We start from the raw sequence: 16,323 nt of genomic DNA, 5'->3' as shown, positions 1-16,323 counted from the left end.
GGTCCCACAGTTTGGGGCCACCTAGCGTAGGGCCTGCAAATCCTACACTTCATTACACCATCAGAGAAAATGAAATTATCCTCAGTAAACACTGTTTTTAAAAGCCAGCACTCAGCCACTATGGAAAACAGTATAGAGGTTCCTCAAAAAAATTAAACATAGAATTACGTGTGATCCAGCAATTCCACTTCTGGGTTTATACCCAAAAGAACTGAAAGCAGGAACTTGAACAGTACTCGTATATCCATGTTCGTAGCAGCATTATTCACAATGGCCAAAAGATGGAAGCAACCCAGGTGCCTACTGACAGATGAATGGATAAACAAAATGTGGTATATACATAATATGGGATTTTTTTTTGCAGAATTTTATTTAAAAAAATTTTTTAATACATCTTTATTGGAGTATAATTGCTTCACAATACTGTGTTAGCTTCTGTTGCACAACAAAGCGAATCAGCCTTAGGCATACACATGTCCCCATATCCCCTCCCTCTTGAGCCTCCCTTCCATCCTCCCTATCCCACCCCCTAGGTCATCGCAAAGCACGGAGCCAATCTCCCTGTTCTATGCTGCTGCTTCCCACTAGCTATCTATTTTACATTCGGTAGTGTATATATGTCGATGCTACTCTCACTTCGTCCCAGCTTCACCCTCCCACTCGATGTCCTCAAGTCCATTCTCTATGTCTACCTCTTTATTCCTGTCCTGCAACTAGGTTCATCAGTACCAATTTTCTTTCTTTTTTTTTTAGATTCCATATATATGTGGTAGCATACAGTATTTGTTTTTCTCTTTCTGACTTCCTTCACTCTGTATGACAGTCTCTAGGTCCATCCACCTCACTACCAATAACTCAATTTCGTTTCTTTTTATGGCTGAGTAATATTCCATTGTATATATGTGCCACATCTTTTTTATCCATTCATCTGTCGATGGACACATAGGTTGCTCCCATGTCCTGGCTATTGTAAATAGAGCTGCAATGAACATTGTGGTGCATGTCTCTTTTTGAATTATGGTTTTCTCAGGGTATATGCCCAGTAGTGGGTCATATTGTAGTTTTATTTTTAGCTTTTTAACCACCATACTCTTTTCCACAGTGGTTGTATCAATTTACATTCCCACCAACAGTGCAGGAGTGTTCCCTTTTCACCACACCATTTCCAGCATTTATTGTTTCTAGCTTTTTTGATAATGGCCATTCCGACTGGTGTGAGGTGATACCTCATTGTAGTTTTGATTTGCATTTCTCTAATAATTAGTGATGTTGAACATTTTTCATGTGCCTCTTGACCATCTGTATGTCTTCCTTGGTGAAATGTCTATTTAGGTCTTCCGCCCATTTTTTAACTGGATTGTTTTTTTGACATTGAGTTCCATGAGCTGTTTGTATATTTTGGAGATTAATCCTTTGTTGCTTCATTTGCAAATATTTTCTCCCATTCTGAGGGTTGTCTTTTTGTCTTGTTTATGGTTTCCTTTGCTGTGCAAAAGCTTTTAAGTTTAATTAAGTCCCATTTGTTTATTTTTGTCTTTATTTCTGTTATATAATGTGGAATATTATTTAGCCTTATAAAGGAAGGAAATTCTGACATATGCCACACATGGATCAACCTTGAAGACATTACGGTACGTGAAACAAGCCAGTCACGGAAGGACAAAAATTGTAAGATTCCACTTATATGAGGCTCCTAGAGTAGGCGAAGTCATAGAGATGGAAGATAGGATGGGGAGTTGTCAGGGGCTGGGGGGAGAGGGAATCGGTACAGAGTTTCAGTTCGGAGAGATGATAAAGTTCCGCAGCTGGATGGTGGTGAAGGTTGTACAACAACATGAATGTACTTAATGCCACTGAACTGTACCTGTAAAAATGGTTACAATGGTAAATTTTGTTATGTATATTTTAACACAATTTTTTAAAGGGCCAACATTGTCTTTAAGAAAGATTTACACACAATAATTAAATTAAAGCACATGAAGATTCTCAAAGAGGTTATCACTCAGCTATCTGGCAAAAAGCAATTTAAAAATGCCTCTTCTCCAAATGGTACTTTACAGCAGAGGTTTAACAGTAGATCTTTGCTTTCTTGACATGCTTCAGTCACAATTCTTCACCTGTTACTTAGTCATTCACACATTTATGCATTCAATCTGTATTTATTGACTACCTACTCTGCCCCCCACATCTGGTCCAGTCTCCTCCCTAACTGCGATGAGCTATACATGGGCCAGGCTTGGGTGTAGTTTATCTGGCAAAGCCTGGAGTGTCCAATAACCCTGCGAGGTCAGATGGCAGGACTGTCAGATGACCAATGAAACAGCCCTTATGAGTGCCAACTCGCGAAGGAGCTGGAGATCTCACTGAGAAGATGAGAAATAAAAACATGAAAGATTAGTGACCCAGACAGTAAATTATAATGCCAACTGAGTGGCACAGAGAAGTAAGTTTTAGAAAAATTGGACTGGCTACAAAATGTTAAAGCAGAAAGTCGTGTTCCTTCAGTTTAGGGAATCGGGGTCCAGAGAAGCAAAGCAACCTGTCCAAGGTCACACGGCCAGCATGAGTGACACTGCCAAGATCGGCCTTGGCATCCCCTGGCTCAACCCGTGGCCCCCGCCCCAGCTGTTTAGAATGTGATGTCTCCAGGACTTCCCTAATGGTCCAGTGGCTAAGACTCCACACTCCCAATGCAGGGGGCACGGGTTCGATCCCTGGTTGGGGAACTAAGGTCTCACACGCCGCACGGTGCGGCCAAAAACAAATGAATGTGATGTCTCAGCCATGGTGCCAGCGTGAGCAATCCTGGAGTCCAGCACGTGGGACCCACCCACCTCTGATTCCACCCTGGGGCCCCCGCCTAGACCGCCAGTCCCAGTCTCTGTGTCGCTGCCTTAGTAATTTATGCTTTAAGTCGATGACAGCACTTTGCAGAAAAAGAAATTATGCCTGGATGAGGAGGAAGAACAAAACCTGGCCAAGAGTGTTTTCTTCAGTAGGATTCTGCCTTGAACTTTCTTTTTTTTCAGTTTAATTGGATGACATCAAATTCCTTTGAAAAATAGATTTCTTATTAGAATTGAAAATAGCCCACATCCATCAACTGCCGATTAAACGTGAATGGCTGTACCCTGCGCTTGAGGTCTTTAATGCTCTCGAGATCCTCAGATTCCTAATAACAAACTCCAGATTTTAAGCCCCATTTCTCTGCTTCCCGATTCCATGTAACGCTCCAGAGAGAGGGTAAGCGCTCACTTTCCGTTCTGCCCTAACTGCCGGCGTGTGCGCATTAGGGCGAAGTGGCTTCCAGAGGGACCTCGGGAGTCGAGGGCTGGGTTTGTAGCAAAGACAATGGAAAAAGTAATGATGAGGCAGGATGCTGGGAGAAGGGCTGATGAGGACATTGGTTTTTAAAGACAAATTCCATTTTTCTTGGATGAAAAGTAGGGCACCTGGCTAAAGAGGAAATGGAGCTATCACTGAATACATATGAATGAGCGTTAGGGACTGGGGCTGGGCCGCAGCCTGAGACTGGCCGCCTGTGGGCGGTGGTTACAATACTCCCAAATGGTCCCTTGCTCTGCACTCGTCCTTCTCCTCTTGGCCTGCCTCCTCCCTTGATAACTGTGCAGTCCATGCCTTGGACTCTCCTCTTACTCCAAGTGTCTCTCCAGGCAGGATGTGGAGGGAGGGGCAGAGGGCGAGGGACTCCTAGATGATTGTAAGAGATGCAGAGCTTCAAGCCAAGTCCCCTCCACTGATGGCCACATGCCCAGCTCGCGTCCTTCTCCCTCCAAAAGCGACACACAGTGAAGCCTGCAACTCCAATGAGTGTCTGAGTTGAACCAGATCTAATTATCCCCCAGGTAAGAGATTTGGGTTCACAAAGGAGTCCAATGGTGAGTGCTTTTCTCTGGGTGAAGTCAGCCACTGACACTCTCACCCCTAGAAAGAGGTGTAAATAGCACAGAAAGGAGTGGCCAGGCTGACCTTTCCCACGTACTGCATGCATGTGTGGTCTAACGGAAAACTGTCCATCTGATTGTTTTCACATTCCGAACGCTCTCAGTTAAAATTCCCGTCCGATGCTTGAATGTTTCTGGGGTTTGCATCCAGGCAAGGTGGTGGGAATCATTTTTTATGAGAGAGGCTCAGTTTCAAAATATGGGCTCTGCCACCCTCTGCCACTGTACAAGGTTTAACGCGTATTAGAGTGAGTGTGTGAGTTACCACGTGCTGCAAGCAGACTGTAGCTTGTGGACTCAATTCTATAAATCACAAAGCTGTTCAAAAAAGATATATGGTAAAACTTTTGAAAATCCGGTCCTGTGATGCACAACGCTGCTGTACTTATCACCAGGAAGAAGTGGATAAAGGGACACATAAGAGACTATGTCCCTTAATGGGAGTTCCAGAGAGTTCTGTGAATGACACTGTTGGGAGAATGTGTACAATTCAGTGTGCATATGTGTGGACTAACATCGGGAATGCTTTTTGAGAAAACACTTGCATGCCTTAAAAGGGCCATCTTTCTAACAAGATAGAATAATTCAGACGATAGTTGCCATTTCTCCGGGATGATAAATCTCAGGGATCCATTTGCTCATTCATTCACTAAATATCGTGTCACACCAGCATGCGCCAAACCCTGAGGTGACGAGGATTCACGAGTGAGAAGAAGAGAAGAACCTCTGTCCTTGTAGACCTTGCATTCTAGCAGCCTCCCAGGCACAGATCTCTTAAAGAGATCCCACTGGGGGTCCGTGCTCTAGGTCCCCGGTCAAGCCCTCTGAGGTGCTAGACGACAGTATCTGAGTCACTCAGCACGTCCTTAATATCATCCTGCTGACACCATGTACCTCTCGAATGCCGCAGGGATGCCCCAGAGTCTTCTATTTTTCCTTCCTTCCTAACAAAGAGGAAAGAGCTGCAACTTCCCCTTTCTTAGCAGCCGTCAAGTGTCTCATCTTGTAGGACTGGAAGAAACCAGCTCCTTTTGCCTCCGACTCTGGACCCAGCCTTTTCTTTCTCAAAGTCCCAAATACTTGTTGCAGGTTGGGGGCGGGGGGTGGTAAAAAGAAGGGAGGCTGTGCCCTCATTTCAAATAGGTGGGAGCTTCAGCCTGGGCCTCGATTTCACTAAATGAATCTGATGGACAGACCCAGTCTTCGCGGTCTCTAAAAATTCTCCCCATCACAGGATCAGGTGAGACAAAAGGTAAAATAAAAGGCAGAATACAGTTAGCAAACACAAATACCGAGTACAAGTGCACCTGGTTGAGATTTGCAAGGGGAAGGAAAACCAACAGGGCCATCTGAGGAACAAGCCCTTCTTCAAGGCCCAGCGCAACTTACTTCTGCAGGTTTTCTGATCTGGATTCAGGGTAAAGCCTTTTAAGCAGCGGCAGGAATAGGAATCATCTGTGTTAACACACTCCTGCTGGCATCCGTGGTCAGGTGAGGCACAGTAGTCTATTTCTGAAAAGAAAGAAAACTCAGAATGATGAGCAAAACTAGAAATCTAGCATAGAAAAGTCAAAGGATTTGCAGTCTTAACTTTTCCTAAACAGATACATTCCCGTGACCTCAAACACTCATGCCATAGAGGGATCTATCAGTGAAGGTATTTCCATGTTTAGGGATACGGCCCCCACAGGAAGAGAACTTTCTTGACATGTTACAAAATGTTTATGCTTTGTGAAGATGCTTTCCTTGTCTGGGCTCATGTCAGAGCCACTGGGTGTTGTTCGTTGTGTCACAGGCCGGGAAGAGAGAGCTTAGCTGAATATGTTACTGAACTTACGCAATTAAAATAATGAAATCTTCCCAAAGTCAAACTTTAAACCACTTAACTGAGTGAAACACTGAGCCAAATAGGATAAAAATGATATCCTGGGAAAAAGAAGGCCTGGGAGTGAAAGGCGTATTTTGAGGGCAAAACACCTCCCCTGTTAACGTCATTGGCCTCATCTACACTTAAATCATCTCAAGGCTTCACAGTCAGGGAATGTGATCTCTAGGTACACATTGATTTAAACCAAAATATTCAGAAACAAAGGTCACGTGGAATTTTTAATAGTGAAATTTTACTTGTGTAAGTATTTTTTAGATATGGATTAGGACTGTTCTACTGACAGGTCTGTACCAAGTATTTTGCTGTAGTGGAACTTGGTGCACTGTCTAAAATGGCTTGAAATAAGTGGCCACTGATGGGGTCTTAAAAGGTGTCTTTTTGTTTTAATGAGGATTTTTATCGTTTTAAGGAATATATGAACTGCATATATCATTTTCCTAATGAAGCATTTGGTATAAATGAGTTTTCCCAGCCTGTACCAAAGGAAACGAAACGAGTAAGAGAAAGGCGTACAATATTCTCAAACGAAAAGATATTGAGAAAATGCCAATTCTTCCGAATTTAAAGTCATGGAAAATTTTAAACATATATAAACAAATGAACTGACTAGTATAATAAGTCCACGTGCATATCACTCGGCTTCAAGAGAATCAATCTACAGCTGACCTTGTTTCCTGTATACTCCCATCCCCTGTGCTAAGATGCCATATTACTTGAAAGCAAACCCCAGATGTTATATCATTTTGTCTCTAAATATTTCATAATGTATCCTTAAAGGACTGGAACTCTTTAAAAAATATAACTGCAATACCACAATCACATATAAAGGTATTTAAAAAGACTTTTTATTTGGAAATGATTTTAAACTTACAAAAGTTGCAAACATAAAAATACAAGTAGGTACAAGAAGCACATATATACACTCTACCCAGATTTATCTATTGTTAACGTTTTATCCCATTTGCTTTATCATTTGCTTATCTCTCTGAATTATTTGAGGGTAAGTTACATATATCACCATCCTTTTTCCTTAAACACAGTGTGTGCTTCCTAAGAGGAGGGATATTCTCTTATATAACCACAGTGTAGCCATACTTCATAAATTTACATTTATACAAGACTTTTACTTAATCTACCATCCTTATTCTAGTCTTCTAAGTTGATCTAATAATGTTCTTTGTAGCATTTTTCATCCTCCAGTATAGAACTCAAAAGAGGGTCAGAGGTATATTTAATATTCGTGTATGCTTAGCTTCCTTTAATCTGGAACCATGCCGTCTAATGTGGCCATTTAAATTAAAATGGAATGGAAACAACCTAAATGTCCATCAACAGATGAATGGATAAAGAAGGTGTGATGTGTGTGTGTGTGTGTGTATATATATGTACACACACAGTATGAAATGTTATTCAGCCATAAAAAAGAATGAAATAATGGAATTTGCAGCAACATGCATGAATCTAGAGATTATCATACTAAGCGAAGTAAGTCAGAAAGAGAAAGACGAATACCATATGATGTCACTTATATGTGGAATCTAAAACATGTCACAAATGAACATATCTATGAAACAGAAACAGACTCACAGACATAGAGAACAGACTTGTGGTTGCCAAGGGGGAGGGGAGGTGGGGAGGGAAGGAGTGGGAGTTTGGGATTAGCAGATGCAAACTAGTATATATAGGATGGAAAGCAACAATGTCCTATTTCATAGCACAGGGAACTATATTCAATATCCTGTGATAAACCACAATGGAAAAGAATACGAAAAAGAACATGTTATATATATGTATAACTGAATCGCTACAGCAGAAATTAAACACAACATTGTAAATCGACTATACGTCAATAAAATTTTTTAAAAAATTAAAATAGATTAAAATTAAATAAAATTTAAAATGCAGTTCCTCAGTTGCACTGGCCACACCTTAAGGCTTAGTAGCCACAGTAGCTCCTGACTACTATATTGTATGGTGCAGATACAGAGCATTTTCACTATCACAGAGTGTTCTATCCAGTAGCAACAGTCTAGAAACACTTCCACAGCCTTTGTGTTTTATGACATTAACATTTTAAAATAAAACAGTCTCCCTGCTCATTTTTAGTTTTATTGATGTACAAATGACAAAAAACCAACTGCACATATTTAAGATGGACATTTGATGTTTTGACATACATATGTGTCCATGAAACTATCACCATAACTGAGGTAATGAACTTACGCATTTCCCTCAGATGTTTCCTCAAGACACTTTCTAATTCATTCTTTCCTACTACTCCCTCTGCCCCCAAATAATCGTTAATCTCCTGTCAAGATAAATTAGTTTGCATTTTCTAGAATTTCACATAAATGGAATCATACAGTTGTGTTCTTTTTGGTCTGGCTTCTTTCATTCCTCATAATTATTTTGAGATTCATCCATGTTCATGTGTATGTCAACAGTTTGTTCTTTTTCTACTGTAGAGTAGTATTTCATTATATGGATATACCACAATTTATTTGTCTATTCACCTGCTGGAGGGATTTGAGTTGTTTCCAGTTTGAGGCTATCACAAGTAAAGCAACTATGAACATTCATGAACAAGTCTTGGTGTAGACATATGCTTTCTTTCTTTTTTTAAAAAAAATATTTATTTATTTATTTGGCTGCATCTGGTCTTAGTTGCGGCATGCAGGATCTTCGTTGCTGCGTGTGGGATCTTCGTTAGGGCATGTCGGATCTTTAGTTGCAGCATGCGAACTCTTACTTGTGGCATGTGGGATCTAGTTCCCTGACCAGGGATCGAACCCAGGACCCCCGCATTGGGAGCGTGGAGTCTTAGCCACTGGACCACCAGGGAAGTCCCATAGACATATGCTTTCATTTTGAGTAAACATTTAGGAGTAGAATGGCTGGGTTGTATGGTAGATGTATTAATTTCTTAAACGTTCCTACCAGCAGTTTCATCATGAGGGTTCCAGTTGCTCCACATCCTTACCAACACTGGGTAATTTTAGCCCTTCTGGTAAGTACATAGTGGTTATTTCATTGTGGTTTTATTTTGCATTTCCCTCATGACTATGCTGTTAGATATATTTTCATATGCTTATTTTCCATTTCTATATTTTCTTTAATGGAGTGTCTGGTCAAATCTTTTGCCCATTTTGTTTGTCTCCTCACTAAGTTTGAAGAGTTCTTTATATGTTCTAAATACAAACCCTTTGTTGGATATACATTTTGCAAATATTTTTTCCCAGTCTGTGGCTTGCTTCTTCATTTTAGTAATAGTACCCTTTTTTTTTTTTTTTTTTTTTTTGCGGTACGCGGGCCTCTCACTGCTGTGGCCTCTCCCGTTGCGGAGCACAGGCTCCGGACGCGCAGGCTCAGTGGCCATGGCTCATGGGCCCAGCCGCTCCGTGGCATGTGGGATCTTCCCCAACCGGGGCACGAACCTGTGTCCCCTGCATCGGCAGGCGGACTCTCAACCACTGGGCCACCAGGGAAGCCCCTAATAGTGCCTTTTGAAGAACAAAAGTTTTAATTTTGATGAAGTTCAATTTATTCATTTTTAATTTTTATAGTTTGTGCTTTCTGTGTCCTCTTTTAAGGCATCTTTGCCAAACGCAGGGTCACTAAGATCTTTTCCTATGTTTCCTTCTATAATTTTTATAGTTTTCAATCTTACATTTAAGTTTAAAACTGATTTCAAGTTAATTTTTGTATGTAGTGTGAGGTAAGGGTCAAGTTCCTTTTTTTTTTTTTGCACATGGCAATCCAATTGTTCAGCACCATTAGTTGAAGACATTATCCTTTCCCCCATGAATTGCCTTAGTACCTTTGTTGAAAATACTTTCACCATATATGTGTGGGTCTATCTCTGGACTCTGTTCTGTTCCATTGATCTATACTCCATCTTTGCACCAATACCACACTGTCTTGATTACTGTTGCTTTATAATTGGTATTAAAAATCAGGTGGTTTAAGTCCTTCGACATTGTGCATCTTTTTCAAAAAGGGCTATTTTAGTCCTTTTCATTTCTACATATGTTTTAGAATTAGCTTGTCAATTTCTACAAAAAAAGCATGCTAAGATTATGATAGATAATACTGTGATCTATATAGATTAATTTGGAAAGGACAGACATCTTAACAGTATTGAGTCTTCTGATCCATGAATATATCTATTTAGTTAAGTCTTCTTTAATTTCCCTTAGCAATGTTTTGTAGCTTTCATTGTAAAGGTTTTCACATCTTTTGTTAAATTTACCCCTAGGTGGTACATATTTTTGATGCTATTATAAATAGCATTTTAAAATGTAAATTTGTGATTTTCCATTGAAAGTATATAAAAAGGGACTTCCTTCATGGTGCAGTGGTTAAGAACCCGCCTGGCAATGTTATACAGCAGAAACTAACACAACAATGTAAAGCAATTATACTCCAATAAAGATGTTTAAAAAAAAAAAAAAGAATCCACCTGCTAATGCAGGGGACATGGGTTCAATCCCTGGTCCGGAAAGATCCCACATGCTGTGGAACAACTAAGCCCATGTGCCACAACTACTGAGCCTGCTCTCTAGAGCCCGCGAGCCACAACTACTGAGCCCGCGTGCCACACTACTGAAGCCCGCGTACCTAGAGCCCATGCACTGCAACTACTGAGCCAGCGTGCTACAACTACTGAAGCCCGCACACCTAGAACCCGTGCTCCACAACAGGAGAAGCCACTGCAATGAGAAGTCCACGCACTGCAACAGATTAGCCCCCGCTCGCTGCCACTAGAGAAAGCCCGTGCATAGCAACGAAGACCCAAAGCAGCCAAAACAAAACATAAAACAAATGAATGGCAAAGAAAAAAAGAGGGAAGGAGGACACACAGAGTAAAAGAGACTCAGTTTAAAAAAAAAAAAAGAAAGTAAATAAAAAATAATTGATTTTTGTATATTGACCTTGTACCCTGCATCCTTGGTAAACTCACTAATAGTTCTAGAGCTTTTCTGTAAATTCCGTTGGAGATGTTGTCTGTTAATAAAGACAGGTTTTGTTTGTTTGTTTTACTTAATCATTTTTTTTGTATAGAGTTTTCCATTTTTAATATTTAACAAATTTTTCCATTTTTAATATTTAACAAAACATTTTTAATATTTAAACAAAAAATATTTTATAAACAAACCCAGCACAGGGCTAACAAAAAGCCTAGGGTTGCCCCTTACTGGGTATCAGGGTCAGGCCTGCTCCCTTTCTTTTTTTTTTTTTTTTTTGGTACGCGGGCCTCTCACTGCTGTGGCCTCTCCCGTTGCAGAGCACAGGCTCCGGACACGCAGGCTCAGCGGCCATGGCTCACAGGCCCAACCGCTCCGCGGCATGGGGGATCTTCCCGGACCGGGGCACGAACCCGTGTCCCCTGCATCGGCAGGCGGACTCTCAACCACTGCGCCACCAGGGAAGCCCCTGCTCCCTTTCTTAAAGGAAGTGGGGCTTTTTGCCCTTCGACATCAGCATAGGTCCCTGTTCCTAAGCACCAGAATTGGATATGAACAGAGAAACCAGCCCTGAAATGTTTTACTTAATCATTTTGATTTTACATTTGTATTTGTTTTCTCTTATGCTGAAAGTATAGGTACAAAGTGACATTAACATTATATATATTTATTGTGTCATATATTTATATGTGTATATGTATAATTTCAAAATAAGAAAACAATTCTACTATTAATGCTAATACTACTGGAAACAGTTAAAGCTCTTTTGTTTTTCAGATATATGCCACTTAGAATGTAAAGTCAACATATTCCCTGCCTGTCACTTACAATAATTCTCTGGGTGATTATGCTAACAGCCTCATATACAGTTAGGCTCATTTGCTTCAATTTGTTCTGCAGACAATTCTCCAACACCAATTGGGAGCCCTGTAATTTAATTCAATTCTGACACTAACTACCCAGAGTTAACATCCAGTCTCACAAGGTAAAGTGTAAGGTCCCCAGTAAGACTGTCCTTACTTCAGATACCAGCCTCCAGTGGGCTCCCCAGGCCACCTTCACTTCTGCACAGCCACCTACAATTTTGGGGTCTCCCACAACTCACTCCTTTCAATAATTTATTAGAATCACTCACAGAACACAGGAGAGTGCTATATTTACAATGACCTTTTAATAAAGATGCTTTTAACTCTTCCTTTCCAATCTAGGTTTCATTTCTTACTTTCTTTTTTTCTTCCTTATTAGAATGGCTAGAACCTTACAGTCCATGCTAAATAGAAGTGGTGAGAGTGGGTATCCTGTTTTGTTCCTCATCTTATAAGGAAAGCATTCAATCTTTCATCATTAAGTATGATGTTAGCTGATAGTTTTTTCATTGATGCACTTTATCAGATTGAGGCAGTTCTCTTCATTCCTAGTCTGCTGAGAGACTTTTTTTTTTAATAGTAAATGAATGTCAGGTCTTGTCCAGTGCTCTTTCTGTATCTATTGACTTGGATCATATAGTTTCTGCTTTTTAGTATGTTAATGTTTTAAATTTCATTTGCATGTTAAATCATCCTTGAATTCCTGGGATAAATCCCACTTGTTCGTGAGGTATTATCCTTTTTATATATTGTGGAATTTTATTGCTAAAAGTAATTAAAGATCTTTGGCATGTATTTCATGAGGGACATTTGTGTGGTTTTCTCTCTTTTTTTTGGCTGCACCATGCTGCATGCTGGATCTTAGTTCCCTGACCAGGGATCGAACCGGTGCCCCCTGCAATGGAAGCGCGGAGTCTTAACCACTGGACCGCCAGGGAAGTCCCTGGTTTTCTTTTCTTGTAATGCCTTTTTCTGGACTTGGTATTTGGATAATGCTGGCCTTACAGAATAAGTTGAAAAATGCTCCTTCCTCTACTGTTTTCTGGAAGAATTTGTATAAAATTGGTATTTGTTCTTCCTCAAATGGTAGAATTTGGTAGAATTTACCAGTTAAGCCAACTAGCCCTGGAGATGTCTTTGTGGGAAGGTTTACAAGTACAAGTTCAATTTCTTTTAATAGATAGAGGCCTATTCAGATTATCTATTTCTTCTTGAGTTAATTTTAGGAGTTTGTGAATCCAACAACACACAGAAAACATCATACACCATGACCAAGTTGGCTTCATCTCAGGATCACAAGGATGTTTCAACATATGCAAATCAATCAGTGTGATACACCACATCCACAAAAGAAGACAAAAACCACATGATATCTCAACAGATGCAGAAAAAGCATTTGATAAAATTCAATATCCATTCATGATAAAAACTCTTACCAAAGTGGATATAGAGGGAACATATCTCAACAGAATAAAAGCTATTTATGACTAACCCACAGTCAACATAATACTCAACGGTGACAAGCTGAAAGCCTTCCTGTTAAAATCTGGAACATGATAAGGATGCCCATTCTCATCACTTCTATTTAACATAGTACTGGAAGTCCTAGCCACAGCAATCATATAAGAAAAAGAAATAAAAGGTATCCAAATTGGAAGGGAAGAGGTAAAATTCTCATTATATGCAGATGACATGATACTATATACAGAAAACCCTAAAAATTCCACACAAAAGCTACTAAAACTGATAAACAAATTCAGCAAGGTAGTAGGATACAAGATTAACATACAGAAATCGGTTGCATTTCTTTACACTAACAATGACATATCAGAAAGTGAAAGTAAAGAACAATCCCTTGGGGACTTCCCTGGTGGTGCAGTGGATAAGACTCCATGCTCCCAATGCAGGGGGCCTGGGTTCGATCTCTGGTCAGGGAACTAGATCCAACATGCATGCCACAACTAAGGAGTCAGCGAGCCGCAACTAAAGAGCCCATATGCTGCAACTAAGGAGCTGGCAAGCCGCAACTAAGGAGCCCGCGAGCCGCAACTAAGGAGCCCGCCTGGTGCAATCAAATAAATAAATAAATATTAAAAAAAAGAAAGAAACAATCCCTTTTAAAATTACATCAGAAAAGATAAAATACTTAGAATAAACCTGACCAAGGAGGTGAAAGATTTATAGGCTGAGAACTATAAAACATTGATAAAGGAAACTGAAGATGATTTAAAAAAATGGGGACTTCCCTGGTGGTCCAGTGGTTAAGACTTCGTGCTCCCAATGCAGGGGGCACGGGTTTGATACCTGGTCGGGGAACTAAGATCCCATATGCCACACAGTGTGGCAAATAAATAAATAAATAAATAAATGGAAAATATCCCATGCTCTTGGATTAGAAAAATTAGTATTGTTAAAATGGCCATACTTGCCAAAGCAATCTACATGTTTAATGTGATCCCTATCAAACTACCCGTGACATTTTTCACAGAACTAGAACAAATAATCCTAAAATTTATATACAACCGTAAAAGACCCAGAATTGCCACAGCAATCCCGAGGGAAAAGAACAAAGCAGGAGGCATAACCCTCCCAGACTTCAGGCAGTACTATAAAGCTAGAGTAATCAAAAGAGCATGCTATAAAAAGAAATGAAATTGAGTTATTTGTAGTGAGGTGGATGGACCTAGAGTCTGTCATACAGAGTGAAGTCAGAAAGAGAAAAACAAATACCGTATGCTAACACATATATATGGAATCCAAAAAAAAAAAAAAGTCATGAAGAACCTAGGGGCAGGACGGGAATAAAGATGCAGACCTACTAGAGAATGGACTTGAGGATATGGGGAGGGGGAAGGGTAAGCTGGGACAAAGCGAGAGAGTGGCATGGACATATATACACTACCAAACGTAAAATAGATAGCTAGTGGGAAGCAGCCGCATAGCACAGGGAGATAATCTCGGTGCTTTGTGACCACCTAGAGGGGTGGGATAGGGAGGGTGGGAGGGAGGGAGATGCAAGAGGGAAGAGATATGGGGATATATGTATATGTATAGCTGATTCACTTTGTTATAAAGCAGAAACTAACACACCATTGTAAAGCAATCATACTCCAATAAAGGTGTTTAAAAAAAAAAAGAGCATGCTATTGGCACAAAAACAGACATTTGGATCAATGAAATAGAATAGAGAGCCCAGAAATAAACCCCCACATCTATGGTCAATTAATCTTCAACAAAGGAGGCGAGAATATAGAATGGGGAAAAAGTCTCTTCAGCAAGTGGTGTTGGGAAAGCTGGACAGCTGCATGTAAATCAATGAAGTTAGAACACACCCTCACACCATACACAAAAATAAACTCAAAATGGCTTAAAGACTTAAATATAAGACAAGACACCATAAAACTCCTAGAAGAGTACATAGACAAAACATTCTCTGACATAATCGTACCAATGGTCAGTCTCCCAAGGCAATAGAAATAAAAGCAAAAAGACCCAAATGGGACCTAATCAAACATAAGCTTTTGCACAGCAAAGGAAATCATAAAGAAAACAAAAAAACAACCTATGGACTGGGAGAAAATATTTGCAAACGATGTGACCAACAAGGGCTTCTAAAATATACAAACAGCTCATACAACTCAATAATAAGAAAACAAACAACCCAATCAGAAAGTGGGCAGAAGACAGAAATAGACATTTCTCCAAAGAAGACATACAGATGGCCAACAGGCACATGAAAATATGGTCAACATCACTAATTATTAGAGAAATGCAAACCAAATCACAGTGAGGTACCACCTCACACTGGTCAGAATGGCCACCATTAAAAAGTCTACGAATAAAATGCTGGAAAGGTTGAAAAGGAAACCCTCCTATACTGTTGGTAGGAACATAAATTGGTGCAGCCACTATGGAGAACAGTATGGAGGCTCCTCAGAAAACTAAAACTAGAGTTGCCATATGATCCAGCAATCCCACTCCTGAGCATATATACAAACAAAACTGTAATTCAAAGAGATACATGTACCCTTGTATTCATAGCAGCACTATTTACAATAGCCAAGACATGGAAAAAAGTGTCCATCGACAGATGAATGGATAAAGAAGACACGGTACTTATTTCCAATGGAATGTTACTTAGCCATAAAAAAGAATGAAATAATCCCATTTGAAATTACATGGATGGACCTAAAGATTACCATACTAAGTGAAGTAAGTCAGAAAGAGAAAGACAAATACCATATGGTATCACTTGTATGTGGAATCTAAAATATGACACAAATGAACTTATCTATGAAATGGAAACAGACTCACAGACACAGAGAACAGACTTGTGGTTGCCAAGGGGGAGGGAGGGTTGGAGAAGGGTGGATTGGGAGTTTGGGATTAGCAGATGCAAACTATTATATATAGAATGGATAAGCAACAAGGTCCTATTGTATAGCACAGGGAACTATATTCAGTATCCTGTAATAAACCATAATGGAAAAGAAAAAACAATTAGTAGTTTGGGTCTTTCAAGGAATTTGTCTATTTAATCTAAGTTGCTGAAGTTATTGGCATAAATTTGTTTATCATTTTCCCTTATTATCCTTCCAATGTTTATAGGATCTGCAGTGATGTCCACTCTCTCATTCCTG

The 16,323-nt window shown here is 40.0% G+C and overlaps 1 protein-coding gene across 3 annotated transcripts in view; it reads right to left on the bottom strand.

Annotated features, from left to right (window-relative positions):
* MATN2 (matrilin 2) overlaps nucleotides 1–16,323 on the bottom strand; it is a 155,251-nt gene that overhangs the window by 32,842 nt on the left and 106,086 nt on the right. For all 3 annotated transcript variants that reach the window (XM_027131481.1, XM_027131480.1, XM_027131482.1), the window contains one exon: nucleotides 5,355–5,477. In XM_027131481.1, the coding sequence (XP_026987282.1) occupies nucleotides 5,355–5,477 (123 nt within the window). The remainder of the gene's footprint in view (nucleotides 1–5,354; nucleotides 5,478–16,323) is intronic.

Source organism: Aethalodelphis obliquidens, unplaced genomic scaffold (genome assembly GCF_003676395.1).
Source record: "Aethalodelphis obliquidens isolate GAN/ISIS:26980383/991018 unplaced genomic scaffold, ASM367639v1 scaffold39, whole genome shotgun sequence".
Taxonomy (NCBI): domain Eukaryota; kingdom Metazoa; phylum Chordata; class Mammalia; order Artiodactyla; family Delphinidae; genus Aethalodelphis; species Aethalodelphis obliquidens.
The sequence above is the reverse complement of the archived record's forward strand: the minus strand, read 5'-3'. Positions and strand labels throughout refer to the sequence as shown.